General features: G+C 51.1%; 9 protein-coding genes across 9 annotated transcripts; 5 read left to right on the top strand and 4 right to left on the bottom strand.

Annotated features, from left to right (window-relative positions):
• Window positions 1-1,234: 1,234 nt before the first annotated feature.
• JN550_003033 (uncharacterized protein) lies at window positions 1,235-2,699 on the top strand (the record flags this gene model as incomplete). Its single annotated transcript, XM_049314392.1, has 6 exons — window positions 1,235-1,348; window positions 1,402-1,497; window positions 1,559-1,595; window positions 1,648-1,715; window positions 1,771-2,168; window positions 2,219-2,699. The coding sequence occupies 6 exons, from the start codon at window positions 1,235-1,237 to the stop codon at window positions 2,697-2,699; spliced, it is 1,194 nt and encodes a 397-aa protein (XP_049174868.1).
• A 206-nt stretch (window positions 2,700-2,905) lies between these two features.
• JN550_003032 (uncharacterized protein) lies at window positions 2,906-3,829 on the bottom strand (the record flags this gene model as incomplete). Its single annotated transcript, XM_049314391.1, has 1 exon — window positions 2,906-3,829. One exon carries the CDS (start codon window positions 3,827-3,829, stop codon window positions 2,906-2,908), a length of 924 nt encoding a protein of 307 aa, XP_049174867.1.
• Window positions 3,830-6,341: 2,512 nt separating this feature from the next.
• Window positions 6,342-6,818, top strand: JN550_003031 (uncharacterized protein; the record flags this gene model as incomplete). Its single annotated transcript, XM_049314390.1, has 2 exons — window positions 6,342-6,550; window positions 6,626-6,818. 2 exons carry the CDS (start codon window positions 6,342-6,344, stop codon window positions 6,816-6,818), a joined length of 402 nt encoding a protein of 133 aa, XP_049174866.1.
• Window positions 6,819-8,411: 1,593 nt separating this feature from the next.
• Window positions 8,412-9,148, top strand: JN550_003030 (uncharacterized protein; the record flags this gene model as incomplete). Its single annotated transcript, XM_049314389.1, has 3 exons — window positions 8,412-8,477; window positions 8,530-8,858; window positions 8,980-9,148. The coding sequence occupies 3 exons, from the start codon at window positions 8,412-8,414 to the stop codon at window positions 9,146-9,148; spliced, it is 564 nt and encodes a 187-aa protein (XP_049174865.1).
• A 904-nt stretch (window positions 9,149-10,052) lies between these two features.
• On the top strand, window positions 10,053-10,922 carry JN550_003029 (uncharacterized protein; the record flags this gene model as incomplete). The annotated part of the gene is made up of 3 exons (XM_049314388.1): window positions 10,053-10,588; window positions 10,642-10,800; window positions 10,853-10,922. The coding sequence occupies 3 exons, from the start codon at window positions 10,053-10,055 to the stop codon at window positions 10,920-10,922; spliced, it is 765 nt and encodes a 254-aa protein (XP_049174864.1).
• A 1,284-nt stretch (window positions 10,923-12,206) lies between these two features.
• Window positions 12,207-13,120, top strand: JN550_003028 (uncharacterized protein; the record flags this gene model as incomplete). Its single annotated transcript, XM_049314387.1, has 2 exons — window positions 12,207-12,324; window positions 12,390-13,120. The coding sequence occupies 2 exons, from the start codon at window positions 12,207-12,209 to the stop codon at window positions 13,118-13,120; spliced, it is 849 nt and encodes a 282-aa protein (XP_049174863.1).
• A 725-nt stretch (window positions 13,121-13,845) lies between these two features.
• Window positions 13,846-17,034, bottom strand: JN550_003027 (uncharacterized protein; the record flags this gene model as incomplete). The annotated part of the gene is made up of 1 exon (XM_049314386.1): window positions 13,846-17,034. One exon carries the CDS (start codon window positions 17,032-17,034, stop codon window positions 13,846-13,848), a length of 3,189 nt encoding a protein of 1,062 aa, XP_049174862.1.
• Window positions 17,035-18,650: 1,616 nt separating this feature from the next.
• JN550_003026 (uncharacterized protein) lies at window positions 18,651-20,715 on the bottom strand (the record flags this gene model as incomplete). Its single annotated transcript, XM_049314385.1, has 5 exons — window positions 18,651-19,262; window positions 19,314-19,413; window positions 19,542-19,819; window positions 19,884-20,563; window positions 20,625-20,715. The coding sequence occupies 5 exons, from the start codon at window positions 20,713-20,715 to the stop codon at window positions 18,651-18,653; spliced, it is 1,761 nt and encodes a 586-aa protein (XP_049174861.1).
• Window positions 20,716-21,051: 336 nt separating this feature from the next.
• Window positions 21,052-21,543, bottom strand: JN550_003025 (uncharacterized protein; the record flags this gene model as incomplete). The annotated part of the gene is made up of 2 exons (XM_049314383.1): window positions 21,052-21,255; window positions 21,343-21,543. The coding sequence occupies 2 exons, from the start codon at window positions 21,541-21,543 to the stop codon at window positions 21,052-21,054; spliced, it is 405 nt and encodes a 134-aa protein (XP_049174860.1).
• Window positions 21,544-22,988: the final 1,445 nt, after the last annotated feature.

Genomic DNA, 22,988 nt, shown 5'->3' with positions numbered 1-22,988 from the left:
GACGTGCAGCTACTGCAGAACCAAGTCTTGTCTGTGGTTAGGGAACCGTTGCGGCGGGAAGTGGCCATTTGGGGGCCGGCCGTTTCGGCCACTTTAGGGTAGACCTTAGGCTGGCTCCACATTAGGGGCCAGTCCCTAGCGAGTCCCCAGTGCGGGTGCAACCTAGAGGCTAGAACAGGCCAGGGACCGAACAGTGGGTTGACGGTCGGCTTGAGGCCCCCGATGGAAACCTTTTTTCTTTTTCTCTCGTCCGAACTCATGATCTCAGACGACGGCTACTACGCAATAAATCGAGGATCCCATGTCGCTGGGATACGGCGGTCCGTCGAGCTGTGCCACGCGGTAGATAATATATACTCCGTGGGTCTTACTCTATTTCGGTGTAGGTATCGTCCCAGAAGGGGGCACAGCATTTGGCGCTTGAGCAGCCTCATTTCAAAGGTGCCTTACACCAAGGCCTACGATTTCGCTATTTTCCGATCGTTCGATCAGAGGCGGCAATGTGTCCGGAGCTAGATCAGCCTTGTCCCGCGGGCTTCGACTCAAAGCAGCGCAGTGACCCTGATCTAAGAGAAATTGGTATTGTTCATGGGGTTCGTAGTGACAAGGGTTGTGATGCACGCGGTCGACATCGATGGGCCCTCCCTCTTGCGCGTCTGCCACGCGATGTGCTTGTTGTGCTGATCGGGAGAAATCCGTAAATCCGGCTTGAATCGTCAGTGTGCAGTAGGTTACACTGCCTGGCTGCAAGGTACGGACCAGCATGTCCGCGGCCAACCTTCCGCGACCCCTTCAACGTACAGCACATTCCGGAGATTGTACAACACCAGCAAAGATCGCCCACATCTCGTCCCCCTGCGCCATCTCTCGACTTGCTTAGTCGCCTGGAACCAAAGTGATCCACAAAGGTCAACGGGTTTGGCACCATGGGACCCTGGTCCAGGGCCTCCAAAACGGTAAGGCTACGTACATAGGTAAAGTGTGAATCGTACAAGTTTTTGTTCGAATTGCTTGGCATGGGATCCTCCACATGAGCTCCACTCTGAAAATGACAGGCTTCCTATGTAAGGACACGAGCAGCCATAACGCAGAACACAACCCGTCCCTTTGACTTCCGAAGCGATGTTTGCGGGAAGCACGTCAGGATTGAACACAGGGTTGGCAGGCGTTTTGCGGCATGTTTTGTAACCAGGACCCGACACGCAGAAGGCATCCTACTCGATTTTAGTCGAACATGGCGGACACGGGCACGCTCATTAGCATCATCGGCGATTACAACAATCTTGACGAACCAAAGCCGGCGTGGAACCACAGGGAGGCAATCATTGGCTTGACTATCCCATTCCTGGTGAGCGTCCTTGAGATGCCCAACTTTTGCTACCCTAACATCATTCGCGATAGGTCTGCTCTTGGGTATGCGTATCGTTTCGTCTGTATACCAGATTGAGGATAATTTATGCCCCCGGATGGGATGACGTACTTCTTGTGTTCTTCTTGGTAAGAGTTATTGCGGAACCCTCACTTACGCCGCTCAAAATCTAACGACGTTCTGAACTAGATTACGGGGACTGGAAATGCTATAGGTTTATGTTTCGGTGCGTCGTCGATTCAAAACCCCCCGCCCTCCGTCCGACTGACAGGTTGTAGCCGCCAAGTTTGGACTTGGCCAACATATCTTGTTATTGCAGTACCATGATATGGTGGACTTCCTCAAGGTAAGTCAGCACATATCGGTAGCCAAATTAGTGCTCATATATTTTCCAAACGCAGTCCTTCTATGTTGCCAACGCATCTTACAACATGTCGACAGCGCTCATCAAGATGTCGCTACTGTTCCAGTATCTGAGAATCTTCGACCGAGGGAAGACGCGAATACTATGCATTGCTCTGCTCTGCTTTATAGGTCTTTGGGGTCTGGCGTACTCGGCACTGGTATGGTTCCCATGCAGCCCAGTGTCTGGCTATTGGGATTGGTTGTCTGGTCCTCAATGCTGGGCATTTGCATCACTCGACGGGCCTGAGTTCTACGCGACATACGCCAGCCATGCGGTCTTGAATATGGTTCTGGACTTCATCGTACTAGCCACCCCAATGCCGCTCTACTTCCGCGACACTACGTCGACCGCGACGAGGCGGAGATTATTAATGCTCCTAGGTGCAGGTACACTGTACGCAACAACTAAAACCGTGTCCTTCACTTCAAGCTGACTCGTGCCAGTGTGAGCTGCATTTCAATCTGGCGCCTGGCGGTCATCATTCAACACAAAGCGGCAACTTATCCAACCTTTGATCCGACGTGGTATGGGCCCGGCGTGGTCTTGTTGGGCATGATGGAAGTCAACGCAGCCAGTATTTGCGCATGCGTTCCGGTATTCTGGCCTGTCTTGACTGCCAGCATCGACCAAATATTCGTCACCCAGGAAATAAAGATTACGAGAGAACGTCGCTACTCCGGAGACGGAGACGATGAGATCGAATTACACGACAGCACAACCACCCATAGTCGCAGCGAAAGCGTGATGAGCCAAAGCCATGTACACCTTACGAAGAGTGGCAACAACACACACTACATGGACGATTATGTCATCGATCAAGTCGATCCTTTGCGGTCAAAAAACCGAGTCGAAGTGACAATAGAGAACCTACCCAAAAAGAGCCTCTCGAGAAGGCCGTCGGAAAGAAGTATGTTTAGAAACTAGCATCGAGAAAGAAGAAAAAATCTCTTGTTATTGAGCTACGGAGACTTGACACCGAATAATCCGAGCCCGCTATGATGGTGGCCAGGCACTGTTCCTGTTCGGCAGATGGCCGACCTCTTCCACCCTTATCTGAGCGCCACTGATTGCTTCATACGCAAGCGAGTCAGTTCTGATGAAGTCGGTCTCTAGAATCGCCTCTTCGCGGGTTATGGCTGAGCGACGTCCACTGCCTGTGCAACAGCACCCACTGTAGCCGGCCCTAGCACTGTCGTTTCCCACAGCTCAGCACTAGTGAAGTACAAGCTGTGAATTCCAAAATCGACTGTCCTCTTGATTTGGTCGGCGAGTATAGCCGTATCTACCGGTGGGTCCGGCCGGACGTAATGCACGACAATAGACGCCTTGGCATACAAGTCAACGTTGCTTGGCAAGCCACCGCTCTCCACCAACGTAGATGCATTATAAGGCTCGTAGGGCAAAGGACAAGCTCCTGCGTTTGACGTTGAGGGGTTCTGCCAGCAAGTCTCTCGCGTGACAACGACATCTGCGAGGCCGAACAGGTCTCGCTCATAGGTTGGGTTTGGGGGCCGGACGCCCGTGTTCAGCACAGCTGTATACTGAGGCGCCGAAGAGGCGCCAAACGCTTCTCTGGCGTGTGATGTCAGGTCTTTATAGAACTCGAAGTCTTTCTCAGCAACGCTGGTCTCGTCGAACCAGATGCCGTGGATGGAGATGTTGGCTGGCCGACCGTCCCTATCCTTCTCCGTCTTCCACTGAGACCAGTTGTCGATATCTGCGACGACTGTATCTCTTGTGCGACTGCCGTTGTTATACGACGTCGAGACATAACCAATGGTTTGCGCATTTTCCAGGGCGTTAAGCCGCGCGACGGCGGTGGTCCAGTCTGTGTTATACCCATGCTCGAACTGGAAGAAAGGATCGTTCCTGTCAGTTGGGCCGTTTGCCGGATTTATAACCAAGTAGAAATGTAGATTTTTATGCGCGTTAACCGTTTCAACCACCGCGTTCCAGTCTGTCGTGTGGATGGGGTGCACATAAAGAGGCAGCATGATGTTAACCCGAGCAATGGCAGCGCCAGCAAAGGCTACAAAAGGGATGAAAGATCTCATTTTTTTAAGTCGTAGCTCTGCGACTGTTTGCGTCGGGGAAGAAAGGACTTTGAGATGAGTAGCTGTTGGCGAAAATACTTTGTCATAATTTCTCCAGCCTTTTATAGAAGTGCAGTGATCGGTGACTGAAATGTTTGGTCCACAATAGCAGCTCTTGTGGACATCTTCTGATCCAGCTACTCGTAAGGAACCTAGGTGTTCGTATAATCCTTCAATACTAGGCTGCCACCCTTCGGATTATCAACCTTCGTATGTACCAAGAAAATCAAGGCAGTGACAAATGATTTAGTCAACCACGAAGACTGTGTAAGTGGGAACCAATAATGTGTTGCAGAGAGCTGTGAAGCAAGCTGACACTTATTGTATCATGAGACACCTGATCTTACTTCCACTTCATGCGTTGCGCTAAATTGAAATAGTTTGCTAATCATGGCTGCTTACGGGCTTAAAGACTGAAGGTCAGGGGACGTTGGCTCATCGGGCCGTAGCCCGATAATCTATCCCAAGTTTGAAATGTGTGGGGATACGTCTTCGCTATTGAGCTTATAACGGTTTGTTTTGCTACTGTGAAGTATACGTATACAAGTGTAGCTAGAGCTTATGCAAGATTTGTAAGCTCTATATAAAAGCTTCATATTAAGTGGTAGTTTAATATTATGAGGTTGGCTCTAACAGCCATCCAAGCATCTAAAAGAATGGTGAGCTCCGGTGTAAGAAAAATGGACTCCGTCGCGATCAAATTGTGTGAGCCCTGGCTCCCCATACTTGATGGCAACTTGCACTTTGCTTAAGTCACTTAAAGAGAACATTGTAGAAATCTATGTATCGTAACGCGTTGACTAAGGACGTGAAACTTGTAGCCACTGGGTTAAGAGGAACGGGGAAACTCCTTCTATACACTCGCTAGCCCTGAGATGTTGGGGTTCTTGGCCCCGATCTCCGTTTCGTTGTAGAACAAATCGAGCTCATTGATTAGAATTCATGAGAGCTGCAAGTAACAACGGGCTGGTGTCAAACAGTCGCAAAGATTTTCTAAGTATTGGGATACTAAATATTCGCAGAAACTTTTTCCTGCGGATGGATTATCCAATGCATGGTTGGTATATTCGCACGCTACGCGGAAAACAGCTGTGCTTCCTGCGAAAATACTCGTAGGAGATGGAATTCGCAATATATTTGGCCATACAAGGAGCAGTGGAAATGATGCAAGCAGAAGAAGCCATGACCGTAACCTTATGGTTAGAAGAATCAGCTGCGACTAAAGGAAGTAATATACATAAGCTCATAACAGTGTCTAAGATATCTATTCTGGCTACGGCGTGTTGGGATTATATACTGCGAGAACTTAACTTCAGAGTGTGAAAGGTCAATTCTGATTTTTAAAAGTTGTTTGCTTAGCCATGCTCCTCCTACATACAGGGGTACTGCCAGGCTGGGCCTCTAGCTACGGCTAGACCCCAGGGGTCTACCGAGGGGTATCCTAGATATAGTTGTCTTCCTAGCTGTCTACCAGTCATGGAAGTAAGATTCAATCCTCACAATACCTACCCCATATTGCGTATTTCCTATAGCACCCAACCTACTGTATGTACGACAGGTACACAGTACCATGTCGGTCGTTTGGTTAGCCCGCATCGACGGCACAGTCGTCCATCACTTCCACTAATTGATATTTCTCCAATCAGCAAATGTCACATCTGCAGTTGGTCGTCTGCATATTCTACAAAATCCCTCAATAAATACGCAGCAAAGTAGCGCCGCAGTCTTGCAGGTTGCCCACTCTAAGAGCGCCGGTATTTGTCGCATCACTGCAGTTGTAAGTATCGTGCAGCTGGTATGTATGTGTAGCCAACCAACCGCATAATCAAACAATTTTGAGCACTCAAACTGTGGTAGGCCAGCGAGTTATGCCGGCCGGGTAGAAACAAAGTGGCAAGACCCCATGGGCATCACCGAAGCAGCAACAGGCCTGTCGCTTCTTGCATCAACGAGAGCGGGGTTCCCTGTTGCAGAGTGAAGTAAGAAGATAATTCTGAACTATTGGATGGTGTCGCTCTTGGCTTTTGTAGATAGATACAGTCCTAGCTAAGGTGGTCGGAAATGTTTATACCAATCAACGCAGGTGTCTAGTGCACTAACTAAAGATTTCCTGGCATATTACAGCAACCCGGGCGAAAACAGTGCTTCACCCCATGTCGCGGAGAATAGGTCCCATGACAAAACAGGCACGCTGTGTGGAACAAGATGCCTGCCGATCTGGCTGCAAGGGATGCAGTACGAAGCTTGCCCTGCTTTACCCTCCGTCCAAGAGATACGACAAGCGCCGAATGATATGCTCGAAGCACATCACTCCTTTTCCTAGCTGGATATAAAAGTCGCATACCTACGACCCCCTTTTTTTCTTCTCTCAGACTTTCTCAGTAAGTTCGCGAATCATTACGAGGGAAAAACAAAATACATTCTTGGTATCCTTCATTTTCTGGAATACCTACGCCACCCTACTAAGCCAATTATGTCCAAGTACACATCCACACGCGAAGGTTTCCAACTGTCTATGGAGTTGAGTCTCACAGGCCCGCCCGAGGGATTTGCGCAATATGCTGCGGAGGTGAACACACCAAACTTCTACCACATCATGAACAATCAGCGCTATGAGTACGACGAGTATGTCAAGGGATGCGCTGAGTGGCGTGCCAAGTCTGGCGACTACAAACCAGTGATGTGAGTCCAGTCCAGCTCCGAAGTGAAATCTGAGTAAAGTGAGAGCCTGTAGCTGACACTTGATTTACGGCAAAGTCATGAGTTCCTTCGGGACGGTGACTCCTTGGCAGCGCGAATGACGGGAACTATGAAAATAGACGGTGTAGAGAATCAATTTGAGAGCTTCATATTTGCGAAGGTGGATAAAGAAAGTGGAAGGATGGAGTGGTTGAAGGAACGATCCATTTGGGGACCAGTTGGAAAAGCCCCTGAGCATGGCGTTAATTGAACGGCTATTTAGGCTTCGGTTCGCTTTTGGTAGCCTGGAAGCTATCGCAAGATGCCATTTCGACGGCATTAAGTCGTTTTCAGAACAAATGCTCATATCCAAATTACAATCCACCACCCGCAAAGGTCAAATACATATGAGCAAAAGTCATAACCGTCATGTTACACTTATGACTAATACTCTCAGTAAGCAGTGGTTCATGTTTGAAAATTTCCCATATATAGCAGTCGTTTCCCAGACGGATCCTGTTCGCTCCAAATCGGCAGAAACGCCTGGTAATCCTAGGCTATTACCGTTGTAGACTTTCGTCGGAGTGTGAGAAATCAATCAAATAACGTTGCTCACTCAGGTACAATGAATGTTTGTGCCCTGGGGATTACTCCTGCAGTTCCATGATGCAGCCTTACGGCGGTGCTTCTCACGATTACCGCATTAGCTTGTGCAGCGAGGGGGTATGGAAGGCCTGACATTTGACCAAATTAGTCTTTGGCAGTCAGTGGACCATATTAAAAGCGCAAAAGCAGAGTCCGTGGACGGCATAGAGAGTAATATATGAGCTAATGGCCATTTGTTTTTCGCATGAAACATGCTTCCCACTGCCGTCGGCAGTGACACTGTTCCACGAATACTGTTGTTGCGCAGATTGGTGAGTACAAGCGAACTTGAGTTTGTTTGCGTCGGGTCGACGGTGATGGGCTGAGACGATGAGGCAGAGTTTGATTGAAGGCGACTATCCGGATTGGGACAGCAGACACGAGGAATTTGACCAAAGAATCCTGCCTTTGAAGAAAATACAGACCGACTAACCTGTATAGCATACTATCGACGATGTCATAAGCTTGTATGACATGAGACGTGCCGCATACCTTGTGCAACATCGGTGTTGTGGTACCAGGTGGACCCTGAAGCAGTCTGGCGAAGGGCGTACCAAAACGGGATCTTTCTTGTATTTCAGATGAGCAGCGCCTCTTGTGTGTCATTGAGAGCAAAATATCTCTGTGAATATATACCCTTTCTCACGATCCTCGAAGCTAGTACATGTCGAGGACCTAGTGATCTTCTGACCCGAAGAGCGTTGAACTACTCTCATAGGAGGAGTGTACTAGGTGGATCGGAAGATGTGAAGGCCAGCATTTGATTTCAGATATCTGACAAGGTCGCATGGACAGGGCCGAGAGCATGCATAATTATTTGGCCATAGAGGAAGATGCTTTGCTGGGGACAGGCAATACGTTGGATTATACGGGGTTGCGCTGTTAGTAACGGTTGGGAAGCTGCCAGTAGGATGCGATCGTCGCAGCTTAATTATAGTATATGACGACCTACTGTTCACAAAAAATACGAAGAAGAACCAAGGGTCAATACTATAGATATAAAAGCGCCAAGCTCAACCAAGAAGCGAGCGTATACATCCAAGCTCAAGACAAAATATCCCACACCCGGTTTTTTACACTTAGATCATTATCAACCTCTGTCAGGTGTCCCATTTTCGGTTTCCTTCCTTTTGAGTTCGTCATGGTTTCAGTCAAATATCTTTCTGTCACATTAGATACCATCTCAGGGGCTTTGTGTTCTGTCCTGCCGATCCCAGACATGGGCGTCACGGCGCGTGATGACTCCAAAGATTGGCATCTAACACTCGAAGTTGGTTCTAAGAAGGTGACTTCAATTCTCTGCGAAGAATGATCCAACCCAGCTAACTCGGTTGCAGTGGCACATCGGCAATGCAGATGCCAAGACATTCGAAGACGCGTACATGAAGAAGGTGTGCGGAGCGAATGGATGTGATGGGGGAAGCCCTCAATCCTTCGATTATCGCTTCGAAGATGCCGGCTACACCTCTAAGGGAAAGGGCAGCATAACGATGACGGGGTCTGTTGATAATGACAAGGACATGATGAACGCGATCCTAGATCAGGTCGAGAAGGCTTTGGTCGCATCCGCCGACTGTTCGACGGTCAAAGCTAAGAAGTGTCTGAGCACCTACAAGCGCAACCCCGAGACGCCCCAGATTGCTCAAAACTGTCACGATATCGAATTGTAAGTTGTCCGATTTGAAACACGCTGTGAAGGATCCCGTTCGGTCCACTAATCACTCTGACGGCCAATCCTGTCAGTTGGTCAATTATATCCAGGCAACAATGTATGATCCAAGTCACAGCCAGAAGGCTCAAGTGACGTTCTCCGCCAAGTCCGATGAGCCAAAGGCCTTCAGTTGCGGTGCAACCATCGGCTTGATTGGAGGTGCCTTGACTGCTTTCTCATTTCCTGCCATGGGCCATGGCGCGGCTGGTATCGCCAACGCTTTGTGCGCTGCCACTACTGCTTGAACCTCCTTGTTTTCGAAGGCCTCACATGCTGCCGTAAAACAGTGGCGTTACAAGTTGTTATATTCGTCTACACGGTCCTATGCTACAATCAAATCGTTAGGGAGAAAGGAATCATCCAGTCAACGCGAGGCTTTGGATTTTTTTGTTTGATTTTGCCTTCGAGATAGAATCGCTTCGCGTCTTTTTCTGGTGTTTCTTCCATATCTTACTAGTTGCATGATATCAAGAAGTAGTCCAACTGCGTGGATACTGGGGGCTATGACTCTTCATATAGCCATTATGCGACGTGAAAATTACTATACGGGGGATGCTTTGAATGTTTTGGCATCAACTTCGTCACTGCAGTCGCGAGGCTCAGTATTGCTTGGCTTACTCCTCCGCCTCTAGTCCCTCAGTCCTAGATTGCACCCCAAGATTCCGGCAGCTTCAATTTGAATACTCCTACGCCTTCTTTTTCCAGCTTGCAACCTCGGAATAATTGGCTAGCGGCATGGTTTTGCCATTTACAGTTTTCCGGCTGCAAGAAACGATATAGTGGCTTCGATCAAGTCGGTTCACGTGTAGATTCATTCAAATGTAGAGAATTTGGACACTGTAAAAACACTGCCGGACAAGATCATCCGGCCCAATAGATTAGCCTCTTTCCAGCAGGTCAGTACAGCTTGGGCTGCTCTATTAGCGGTCCACCAATCATACTCCCTAGCAAGGTGGCCGAAGTTGGGCCTACGAGTTGACGGATCCACCACCAACTGTCGGATGACGCAAGTTGTATTCCTGGAAATCGACAGCCTGGGTCAGTCACATTTTTAGCTCTTGGATTGATAACATTTTATACAATACAAAGGCATCGTTCGCGATCCTCTGACCATGGTATTTTGGATCGTGTAAGTCAAATCATCAAAACATGGCGTTCACTTGGCCCACAGTCTTCAAGGACTCTCAGAGTTACCGTTACCTCTGGGTCTCCCCCGTGGTCGCGGGATCGGCGTGGTTTACCACGCTCACGATCCTCCTGATCAGGTGGCTGGCCATCGGGCAGCCGCGGTACCCCGGCCAAGTGAACCCGGACATTCCTTTCATCAGCGATATTGCCGCATTCACCTTCAAACCTGTCTTCGTCGCGGGGTGTACGGTCACCGGGATCTCGTTTGCAGGGACGGTCTTCGCCGTCCACCACGTCCGCTACTCGCCCCGTTTCTACGGGCTCGTGAACGATGCCGAATGGAGGCAGGTGACAAGCTTTGTCGCGCTGGTCGCCGGGCTTGCTGCTGCTTTCAATTTGTTCTTCTTGAGCGTTTTTGACACGGTGGACGCGAATGTGCGCCACAGGTACCTGCTCATGGGCACTTTTGGTGGGCTGGGGTTAAGTGCTCTCCTGACGACAGTGGTGTGGTGGGACCAGATCTGGGGACCGCCGAAGTGGGCGGGTTTGCGGAGATGGTATGTCTTGCCGAGATGTATACGTGAGGAATACGTGACGTTGATGAGTATAGGTGTCTTTTCAACACTTTCCTGGTTCTTGTCCAATTCGTCACTGGTGTCTGCTTCATAGGGTTCATGTATAGCGGCCGATATAGGCCAGCTGGGTTTTTGGAGTGGACTGTGACGTACTTGGGGTCTTTCTGGCTCATGTCATTTACTGGCTATACGAGGTATGGTTTGATTGAGCACGTAAAACCTAAAGCAGACCACTAATACATTTAGATTTCGAAACGGTCAAGACCCCCAGCCCGCTACGGGAGACGAACGGCGGCCTCTACTGGCCATAGAGTAAAAACCGTGCATACTAGAGTCTAAGGGTCCAAAGAGTGATTTGCTGCCAGATGGTCTATAGAGAATTTCCTTAAGCATAGACCGCTGTCTGTTTGTCCTGCGCCCTTCAGTGGTGAGGTGGAGATATTGTCACAGTTCACGGCGACGGCAGAGTGTGTTGCAGCAAGATAATATAAGCATTGCAAACAGGACTTGTCTCGACATCTATAACGTGATTAACAACCACACTGGAGTGAGCAGCAAAGTCCGCAAGGGCCGCATGAAGCGTATTACCGTCGACCGCAGATGGCACTCAATGCCATAAGACTCTGAGAAGCCAGCACGATGCCTATCCTAGTACCGAGTATTGTGCGAAACTCGGTGAAGACAGTTCTAGGAAGCTCGGACATGCTAAGGTCTTCTTGAACTGCCGGCGCCGGCGTAGAGCAGGTCTTCATGGGGACACCAAGGCGTAGAAACCCTGCTTGATATGACCTGGTAAGAGGCAGGCAGTGGAGGATGGCGAACGAGCATGCGGCGCCAAGATGCTTCTGGTCTGCCGAACGCCACCCTTCTCAGGATTGTGGAGACAACCGAAGAAAATTGCTCGGCTGAAGTCTCATATTCGGAACGAGTTGTGTAAGTGTAATGGAGTCGCTGATCATCTGGCAGCCCTATGTGTCCAAAGCACAATGGGAATGCCGCTTCTAGTAATACGTTATGCCTGCCTTCAGCGCGACGGTCTGGCCCGAAAAAGTGTGGACGCTGAAGTCAGTGAGAAGTAACTGTTTCATTAACCCATCTGCGCTCAGCACCTTGTCCAGAAATCAGAAAGCTGCGTGTATCAAGGCCTGAGGGAGTGGACTCAAGCAGTTCCGCGACCCCGAAGGCTCTGCTATAGAAGAGTTACAAGTGCGGCATGGCAGGTAGATGTCAGAGCGGCATCTTACTGTTGCAATATTCCCATAGAGTGTATACGCTCAGCAGATATTCAGCCTTGATGTTCATGCCCAAACCTTGTACTAACTTGAACTATCCATGCCTTGTGGTGCGTGGTATTGTCACTCACAAGTTGAAAGTCACTACGAACCTCATGTATGTAGCTGTGGTGAACCCGATGAGATTCTGCCAATATGATGTTTCTAGAAGTTTAAGGTGCTATACTCAGCTCAGATCGATACTTTGTTACTGCACACAGGTAATATCCACCTACGTAGATACTCCCCGTGCCTGTAAGTCAATCTGTTGACAGCGGACTATCTGCGGGTTAGGTGGACCAAAGCCGCAATTACCACTTATCGCAGCGATGCAGGTAGCGAAGGACGTGCCCCGCAACGTCATTGCGCCCAGACAGCCACCCCATCCCACCTGGTCCCTGGGTCGCCGCCTGACCGACCTCAACCTACAGGCTTCCATTCGTATCAGTTATGAAGCTTCGCACGACGACAAGAAGCAAACAACTGCAGCTCCTCGCCTCGACCGACTCCAGCACCGCACCAGCGGCGCCGACCGTCCACTGAACACCCAACTGCTCCTCCCCGTTTCCCCATCCTCCCCGTTTGCGACCGCCCCGCCACGCTGCCCACCATGAACCGGCTCTTCGGCAGCGGCAACAAGGCGCCGAAGCCGACGCTCAACAGCGCCATCGGCAACATCGACGGCGGGATCGCGAAGCTGGACGTCCAGATCGCCAAGATCAACACGGAGCTGCGGGAGCTGACGGCGCGCATGAACCGGATGCCGGCGAGCTCCAAGACGTACGCCAAGAAGCGGGCGCGCGACCTGCTGACGCAGCGGCGCAAGTACGAGGCCCAGCGCGAGCAGCAGCAGCAGCAGGTCTGGAACATGGAGCAGGCGGCCATGATGCAGGACAACCTCAAGGGCGTCATGGCCACCGTCGACGCCATGAAGACGACGACCAAGGAGCTCAAGAAGCAGTACGGCAAGGTCGACATCGACAAGATCGAGAAGCTGCAGGACGAGATGGCCGACCTCATGGACGTCGGCAACGAGATACAGGAGAGCCTGAGCCGCGCCTACGACGTCCCCGACGACGTCGACGAGGAGGAGCTGGACGCCGAGCTCGAGATGCTCGGCGCCGAGATGGAGATGGAGGCCGCCCAGGACGCCGGCGGCGTGCCCGACTTCATGAAGGACGAGGTGCCGGACTTCATTGACGAACCCCCCGAGCAGGGCAAGGTACAGGAGGCGGCGAGGTGATAACCTCCGGATCTGGTGCGGCGTAGGCCTTTCTGGTTGGAGTTTTGGGCGTTCTCGGGATGATATATGGGTGCATCCAGCATATCGTGAACAGGGTAACGAGTCCCTTGAAGTTTCTGTAGAGAACACTTTTGGCCGTATGGTCTACCTTGCAGACTATATACGGAGCAAGATGTCTTGTGCTTTTTCAACGCCGCGAAGAGACATTCTCTGTCAATGTCACAGTATGTATAGTGCCCCGGTCTGAAATAAGCGTGGATACTACCCAGACCACTTGAACCAATCTGCCTTCAGAGAAGCATTCACCTTCTACAACACGGTAGCATGAGACGCAAGACAGATTGCCCGGGTAGTCAACATTCAAGCCAAGAAGTCCAGAAAACATTTCTTCCGCATCCCTTCTCATTGTCACATCTACAACGTTAGTGGTGATAGTACAGTTCTGTCCATTTCCCGTCATCATCATCTCATGAGTCCGCTACTTGTCAAAAGCCTGCCTTTCGCTACCTGAATGCGCTTGAAAAAATCAAAGCCGGCGCTCCCATCATGCAGCAATACCATGCAGCGCTGAGCAAACGTAAAATCCACTTTCTCACCATCGTTTGGGGAGACCTTGCCCGATGGCGCCTCTCCAGCTTTTCTCGGGAAGTCTATAAGCAAGTTTTCACTTCTGTGGTGCCATGTTTGGCACGTGTTCCTTTCTGATACCCAGTCGCAAAGCCCGTCTACTCTATCGGTGCAAAGAATCGTGCAGCCTCCTCGAGTTCGGGGTCGCCGTTGCAAAAGTCCCACACGACAATTATCGATGTCTGGCTGCAGCAGATGATCTTGTGAGCATCGAACTGTAGTTTAAAGACTCGCGGGGCCTGAGCGTCAGGTTGTGCTATGTGCGGGTGGTGGACGGGTACGGGTGCTATTGTCGCAGTCGCGGGCGCAGGAGGTGCTTGTGGTTGCGACTGAGCTTGACCGCTTTGTGCCTGCACTGCTTGTTGAATTGCCTGTGCATGCTGCGAGGAACTGCTGGCAACGACCGGAGGGCCAGACGAGACTTGTGCAGCCGTAGCGGTAGAAACGGCAACAGGTTGGGCCAACACGGTGGCAACCGTGGGCGTGGTTACTTTATCGTCAGAGACGGGAATCTGAGTCCGGCTTGACCCTTGGCTACTGGCACGATGACTACTGCCTCGAGTGGCCGACGTAGAACTCGACCCAGAGACCTCTCTGGAGAGAGGCTGATAGCTCATGCTTGTCTGAGATGGTGGTACTTGTGCCGAGCTCGAACTGCCCGCCAATACTGGCTGCTCGGACAACGCTAATTGGGTAGACTCCCGAATGCGATGCTGCGCCAGTTGCGCTCTTTGGAGCGCGGCTGCCACAACCTGACGCAGTTGTGATCGTGTCATAGCATTCGGCTCCTGGTCTATGCACGACTGGATGTGGGAGTGATATGCCAGCATGGTCGGGAAGCTGTTCAACGCACTAGATAGTGCCGCCGGCCCCTGAGAAACACCGTTGTCAATCATCCTCGTGTAGGACAACGTTGTCTGGGGAGTAACAGTGGCATGGATTGGATACTCGACATGAGCAATATTGGCCGAGCTGCCAGAATTCTGCATCGCGGGAGGAGCGCTTGCAGGCGGAGTAGGCGGCGGCGGGTGTCTGGCAATAGGGCGAGCATTGTGGTGTAGAGAAGGCAGTGTGCCGTTGCCAGCCGGTGTTATAGAAGAAGGTGACGGTACCCTCGCGAGGCCTGCAGGGTGGCTTGAACTCCCAGACTGCCTCGCCGCGGCCGCAGCAGCTTCTGCTTGGTGCAGAGTATGGGCATTCTTCCACTTGCCAGCTTTGTTGCGACGCCAAATCATGATGGTTTGGTCGTACGATCCCGAAACGATGCGGCCATATCGTCCACCGCCGCCACCAGGGGGGAGCTTGGCACCGTAGGCTGTGATGTCTTCAGGTCTTCGGCCGCCTGCGTTAGGTGCCTTGCCTCTTGTCATATGGGAAGTTCCTAAAGCGCCAGACTTGATGGCGGCAAAGAATTCGTTGTCAATGCTGCTGGCGGTCAGGCGATCCTCCTCGACGCTGTCGGGAAGATCGCCGAAACCAGCTTGGACAGTGCGCACAAGACTACCATGCCCACGTAGCGTTGCCACCTCGAGACCCGTCTCCCGGTCAAAGACCTTGACTTCGTTGTCGCTGCTTCCACTGATGATTCGCCGCCCATCGTACTGCACACAGGCAATGCCTTTATGATGTCCTACAAATGTCCTTCGGCAAACCTGTTGGGGCCAGTCCCAGACTTTGATGTGTCGATCGCCGCTTGCAGATACAATCTCATCGCCATGAATCTGGACCGCGTTTACAGCAGCGCCATGGCCTTCAAGCGCACCGATCTGGGTATAGGGTGGCTTGATCGGAAGCTGGTTCCAGGGAGGTTCATCGTAACCGTAGTTCTGTATGTTGATGGGCACCGAGCCGACGAAGTTAGCTGGGCCATATCCCACATCCCCGGCGCGCAGTGGTTTACGATTGAAGATCTTGATGCTTCTGTCCTTGGAGCAAGTAACGAGGATCCGCTTGTCGAACTTCACGTTCAGGACAGATTCGGTGTGCGCCTTCTTAAGAACTTGGATCTTCTCTCCGGTCGAGAACTTCCAGACAATGACATCGGAGTCGCTACTACCCGACACAATGACATCCTCTTCCGGGTCCGCATCAAACTGCAGGCAGAGAACTGATCCGGTGTGTCCCCAGAGCGGCTTGCGGGCAAGGCGACGAGTCTGCAAATTCCATATCCGGATCGACCTGTCGCGACTCCCGCTGACCACATATTCTGGGTTGAATTGGAGAGAGTAGACACACTCTTTGTGGCCTTCTTGAGGATAGTCCGGGTGGGGTAGCTGGAAGTTGGTATATCTGCCTGCTTCCCAGTTATACTCCAAGCGTCGCCGCATGGTGTAAAGATACTGCCAGTTGATCTTGTATCGATTGTTTTTGGCGTCATATGTCCAGAGTGAGGATTTTGGGAGGCTGGGTAACACTAGAGAAGGGACTTGGCCATCGTAGGAACCGACCTTCGCTTTGCCTTTACCCTTCGGGTCACTTGCGGCCGCCGCCACGTCAGGCATTGGGCTCGGTGAGTCCATGACGAGATGCCCGAGATGTTGCACGACGCTGGCTGTACTCCTGGACGACGACCCGCTGCCTGCGGGAGCTCGGTTGTTCTTGACGCCGCCAAACAAGCTCGTGCCCGACATCTCGGTGTCGTCGTCCCGATCGATCTCCATGGCATCCTGGTCGGCATCATGCGGTGTTGGATCGGAGATGGCTCTCTTCTTGTGGACATGGCCGTACTCGGATGACCGTAATCGGTGAGGGTGTCTCGTCTCGGACACTGACAGGCTGGCATTGATCCGTTGCTCGGCAGCCGCGATCTCCTGGGGCAAGGCACGCCAACCTTCGAGATAGAACAGCTTCTCCCACAGCTTGCGGTCGAGGGACAGATTATACCAGCCCCGACAACACCTAGCAACGTTTATAAGAGATACCGGGTCGAGATAACCGAATATCTTAAGGCAGATCTCGGGCGGCAGGTAGTCGACGAAGTCGATGTATAGTCGGGGGTTTAGCTGCTTGAGCACGATCTCTGCAATGACCGTGGTAGGCAGTTCGCTGAGGATGGCCATGGCCAGCTGGGTCTTGTGCTGCACCGACAGGTTGGACAGTCGCGGCGACATCCAGGCGAGGAACTCGGCAGGGTCGCGAGAGTTGCCTGCTTGGGCGAGAGCGTTGTCAGCAGACAACGGGTGCTCGCTGTAGCCCTCGTCGGGTTCCGGGGCGGCGGGGAAGGGCTCCATGTCGTCGGGGATGGCAGCACTCGAGTCGAACGGCGTGCTGGAGGAGCGCATGGCCATGGTTGCGACAGAGAGAGAGTGAGGGATGGATGTTTGACTTCAGCTTAGCTTAGCCCGGCTGAGGGGGACTAGGCTCAGCGGCTACTTCCGCAACTCAGATATATAGAGTCTGAGCCTGACTCCGACGGGCGCGTGCAGTCGCAAAGCCAAACACGGTGAACGTAGGGCCCGGCTCGGGAGGTATAGGGGATGTGTAGTGTATACTGTTGTCTTTGCAAGTATACTGGTAGAGTTATACTCGCTCGTCGTCGTCGTGAGGTGGTGAATGGGGAGAGAATTGTCATCAAGGTCGTCGGGGCTGAGCAGGGCTGGGCCTGTTTGCGATGGCGCGTCAGTCAAGTAAGGTTGAGGTTGTGTGGGGGATGAGCGTAGAGGCGCCGCGATTGGCGGCGACCTGCGCCAAAGAAAATCAAGATTCCAGGGAGTTGGCCTAGCGGCCTCTGGGTCCACGGGTGGCCCGGTTGGCCCGATGGGACTGGAACACGCCCCCGGTTGTGCCCATACGCAGTAGAATAGGTACTGCCACAGCCAAACAATCAACAAGTAAACCAGGCAGACTCCACGACGCCAAGCCGCCCCCCTAACTTACCAAACCCTGCTAAACCCTGCTATGAAGAACTACGGCAGCCTGGCTGCCCGTGGTCCGTCATGCACTCGCTCGTTAGCGGCTCCAACCCAAGATTCACTGCCGCGATCCCAGCTACGGGTGGCATTGGCCAGACGATCAACTGTTTGCAACCCATTGCCGCCCAAGCAGGTGTGCCAAGGGGTCACCAACGCAACAGGTAATAATTATACCATACCTCGTATTTTCCCGAGACTGGGGACGACCCAATGTCGCCATTGCCCTCCATAAGATCGGCGACTCCAACTACTGTCAGGGCAGTGGCGCTGTTCAACTCCCCTCACAGCCGCATTGGCATGGGTGCGACCTATGTGTAATGGATCAAATAACCGGTATTTGACAGCTCGCGCGGAACACCATCCACTCCTGCTGCAAATTCCAGGTTTTCTGGCCCTGCGTTGCATTGCAAAAGTCTCATTCCGAGCAATGATCCACTGTAATATGACCAAATAAGTTGGCATCTTATAACCGACGACTGCCAAGCGGGGGAACGTGAAAGGACTATCTTCACGAACTTGGACAAACGCGCCATAGTAACTCTACAATGCTAATTTACACCTTACTTGAGTAATGTGGGAAACATGTCCGAAGTCGGTATCACAAGGTGAGACTACTGCAACCCCGGTCTAGGAACGAGGGAATTGAGTGCCTCTTCCAAGCATGCTGTGTAATGCCGACTTATCTTCCCTTGTCAGTTTAAGATACACGCAAGTGATTATTAACTCAATCGAGGCATTGTCCAAGAGGTGCGCATGAGACTTCGGTTGGGTTAGACAACATCATCGTCATTTTTCACCACTTCCCAAGTCAGTAGGGCAGTATACTATGGCAGGGTTCCTCCCTTGATCTTGAGCACTCCGCTGGCCCAGATTCACGAGAATAGTTTGCCAACCGAGAAAATCGGTATCAGCGTTGCATTGAACAGGACTTCCAGTGCTTCTCCTTGATTTCAGGTCATGCTAATTGTCGTATGAACCAAATTATTGACTCGCTAGACGCCCTGGTCATCGCTCCCTGAAGCGATGGTGATGACCGACTGGTTCCCGGAAAATAAGAATTCCAAAGTACCCTCCAATGGCGAACAAACCCAGCCATCCTGGTCATGACGGTGAATTGACTCGCTTCCGCTCTCAACTTTAACAGCTTTGTTTCGCGTCAGAAGACCCGGGGATGGCAGACCTCGTGGATACAAGGTGGGAAGGTAGCATATGCGCGAAGGTCTCAAGTACGTCTTCGCGGGATCAACGCCTAGCCGGCAGTCCCCAACGGCCCGCTGAGCCCCGTTTGTGTAATCGAATACAACGGCTCTGCAAAAGCCAAGGTCTGCATCTTCGAGAATCTGAATGCGAGTCACATTTTCCAGAGGGGCTGTCGAAAGATTGCCAAGGGGAGGAGGACCTCCAGCGAGCGAAGGCTGACGGAAGGGTGAAAAAAGGGGGTCGTTGCTCCCCGCCCCAGGATATGCTCCGAAAACGGTTGCCGGCCCAAGATTGGGAGAGTTGTATATAAACAGCCTTGGGTGCAGTTGGCTTAAGATAATATCTTGCCCTTCTCCCCTGGGCGGTGGGCCGAGGAAGACGTCGCCGGCCAGTTTTGTGCGAACCTAGAGGCGTCAGCTCTTCCTCTGTCTTCAATTTTCACAGGATCGTGTTACCATGAAATAGGGCCTTTGTGTTACAAGCCCTCCCGCTCCTCGCGTGCCTGCTTGCGCGAACCTCACTCCAAGCGCAATGATTTCTTCACCTTTGGGCATACTTCAGCGTTGAGAGTCAGCAATCGCGCTCCTTTAAGCACTTGATACGACGTAGTACCAAGAGAGACCGCTCAGTTGAGCACTCAGTACGCCCAAAGAGGCGAAACTTTGGCCGTTCATGTAACTTACGGAAGGTGTATCCAAGCCGTGCTCTTCTTGTTAACGAGCCTGTCGAATGTTTGCTTCGCACACGAATTTGACGGTGTGTGGGCATGGACCGCGTAAAATTTGAAGGTACAATAGAAGAATGTAAGACCGGAAACGCCCTCTAGATCGACAGTCCTGAATAGTGTAGACTGAGGTATACGCGTAGAAAATAAGCAGTCTTCCAACATGGGAGGGCTACGCAAGTCCCATATGTGGAATCCTCGAATGTGCTGAGGCAACTTGAGATACAAGGTATTGTACTGTACGATATTAGAAATAAGTATTACGGTTTAGTGGTGGCACGACCTTGTGTTCTGCAATAACGTCGCCGAGGCTGCTTGCCTCCTCAATCATGTACACCATCTTGTCAGATCGCCACGGGTGATACGAACGTCTGCGCGGTAGTCTTTCGACCTCCTTGATTCCGTGGGCATCGATGGTCAAACGTATCACAGGCGGCTCACCTGGTGGCTCTAAGAGAACAGCTTCTCTTCCTCGTGCCCATGCCGCAAAATTCTGCAGAGGTATCGACGTGGGTAAGCTCCTATCCGAGGAGGCTGCTGCGAGCTCCCGACTAAAGCTCAGGACAGAGATATATCGCCAAAACGTTGCAGGTTTCGAGTGATCTCTGACCATTTGGACAAGCTCAGGTGAAAGCAGCCTCAGCCTCGGCACACCTTGTATAGCAGCCTTTTCATAAACCAGGTCTACATCGACGTTGGTGTCTTGTTCAAGGCGTAGACTGGGAGCCATACGCCAAGAGCTTCGTGATACCGCCGCCACCCATAGCCGTTCAAGCGCATCATCGGCCTTCACCTCTTGACTGAATATTCTGAAGCAATCGGAGTGAATGGCAATCACCTCGGATGAGAGCGGGCACCGCCAACAATTTCTATCCCAACAAAGCAACCTGCTGTTGAAGTTAAGGTTGGCATTGCGATTCATAGGAAAAATAGCACTATCCAAGTAGGGCCTCTGCTCGGGCGAGACTTCACCGCTTGCGACTGCACGAAAGAACTCAGAAATGCATCCTTGAAATCGGGGTTGTCTAGAATATCATCTTACGTGGCAGGAAGCGAACACCACCCAACAATGCCCCACCACAGATGCCGCACTCCGTACGAAGACAAGTGTGTTCCCCTTTGCCGTTGTCCATGTAGATGATGGGCAGTGGAAGACGCAACTGCTATGTTAGAGAGTCACCGAGGGGGGAATTGCTGACAGCCTCGAATGACAAGCACCGGTTCCGGAATATTAAGAAGCCGATGCCTGCCAGTTCCTATCGTATACACTTACTTCCTTGAATTCAACTCAACCAAGCACAAAACTCTGAAAACTAGTCACATTATTTTCTACACAGAATTTAGTATGAAGCAAAGCGATCACAGTAGTTTTCAGCTAATGTACCACCTAAAACATAAACGAGTGACCTATTTAAATGAAACAGTCCATACACGACCAGACAAAAGAGTTCTCCATCGAGAAACCGAGCTCAGCACTTGGCGAGACACTTGTAGCTTCTGATGGTCTGCCCGACAGGTGTAGCACAAGAGCTCTCGATAGTGTTGGATGTCCGCCTGATCTCTTGGGTGCAGTTCTCATCCTCATACATGTAGCAAGTCGTCCCGTAAGTCCCATCTCCCCACGCCATGATGCTCTTTGCACCCGCAGGGGCTTTGCGGCATGTTTGCTTGCACTGTAAAAAGTTATTAGCAAAAGTTCGAGTAAATCAGGTCAGTGGTAGAAAAAAAAGGTTGGGAAAGGGAGGAGGGACAAAGCATACGTCAGGGGCGATCTGCTGAAGGTTCTTGCCGCTGCAGTTCTCGAAGTCCCAGACCTGACCGCATTGTCCGTTGACGGCTCCAGCAGTCCAGCAGTAAGGTCCTCGGGGGTTCAGCGACATCTCGGGATTGGTGGGACTCGCGAGTGCGGTTTGGGCTGCGAGGACTGCTAGGATAGCCTTGGTGCTAGTGAAAAACTGCATAGTTTCTGATTTATGTTGATAAGAAGGCGAGGGGGAAAGTGTATGTGCTAGCTGAATAAATCTTCAAGGCTGAGTTCCTGTGTTGTGATGATGCGATGAGTTCCAAGACTTCTGTTCTAGACCACTAGGAAACCGCCGGTATTTATACCTGAGGGAAACCCAGATTATTGCTTTATCTTTCCATGCAACTGATGAAGCGTACCTCTAGGTTCCTCCTTTGGCCCCAAAATTTGCTTACAGTGATCAACGCGCCGTGTCGAGATCCACCATCGCCTCGCTCTGGACCCACGGTACGGTAGGTTGAGCCAATTGGCCAAAGGGCAGACTATGGAACGCACTTTGGAGCGATCAGCTGTGCAGGATGCGCTATTGAGGCATTGGGCGCATTTACTGACACAGGCGCATACTAGAGCCGTGAGGTAGTGATGCCTATATCCACTGATAGAAACGTTGCCTGGCCCCCAAGTTGATGGTCAAATCCTGTGTGATGTCAATCTTCGTATATTATAGCAAAAACTTGGCGCAGCATGCTTAGTGAGATGATTGTCTGATTTGCTATAATATCTATGACGAGATTGGCGTAGTACATACGAACTTAGTGCACTAGCTGTATGTTGTGGCAAATCCTGCAACCAGGCCGTCGGCATAGTAAGGCAGCAGTATAACACCCTTCTAGCCAATATTTCAACACAAAGGTAACCATCGAAATCTCCTTCTGCATCTTTCAGTCATGTTGCTAGAAATTAGCTTGTTCCCGCATTTGAAATTAAACAGATGGTCGTATTAAATGCATTATTAGGTGCATTCCAAGTGTAGATGTTTGAATATGGGCCCTAAGATCCTGATTGAATCTACACGACGCACGCATTAGGGGCAACATTGACCAGCATCCTGAAGGGCTCATAGCCACTTATGGCTGACGATCGAAGCCATGAATTTGCTTCCGAAGGCAACAATTGTGAGATCTTATCCAATTAAAGCAGTCGGACCTATTTCTGTAAAGAGAGTGTTAGGTTGCTCGGTCTTTCATGCAGTTGTCTAGTCTTTTGGTGCACATATGGGGGAGCCGCAGATCGCTATAGTGGGTCTACAGTTTATAAGAGGCAGCGATCATCGCACACATGTAGGTCTCAAAGCTGGTACCAGAGTGCCTCCTAGGTGCCAAAACTCTTGATCTGCGAATCGTATCATCCTTTGAATGCTGCTACGATTGTTTGTTTGCGTGCTTTTTTTATTGTTTTTAAACCCCTAGTACGAGCCTCAACCAGGCCGAATAATAATGCTATCTGTGAGCGAGACGCACCAGGTCTGGAACAAATAACTAGATAACTCATTTCAATACCTAATCTAGAATAACTAAGTAAATCAATCTGGACAACGGAAAACTACGAGGGATATCTTTGCAGTCTCGAATCTCTAACGCAGATGTATTCAATACATTTTCT

This window comes from Neoarthrinium moseri, assembly GCF_022829205.1.
Source record: "Neoarthrinium moseri strain CBS 164.80 chromosome Unknown scaffold7_Wmoseri_CBS_16480, whole genome shotgun sequence".
Lineage (NCBI taxonomy): Eukaryota > Fungi > Ascomycota > Sordariomycetes > Amphisphaeriales > Apiosporaceae > Neoarthrinium > Neoarthrinium moseri.
The sequence above is the reverse complement of the archived record's forward strand: the minus strand, read 5'-3'. Positions and strand labels throughout refer to the sequence as shown.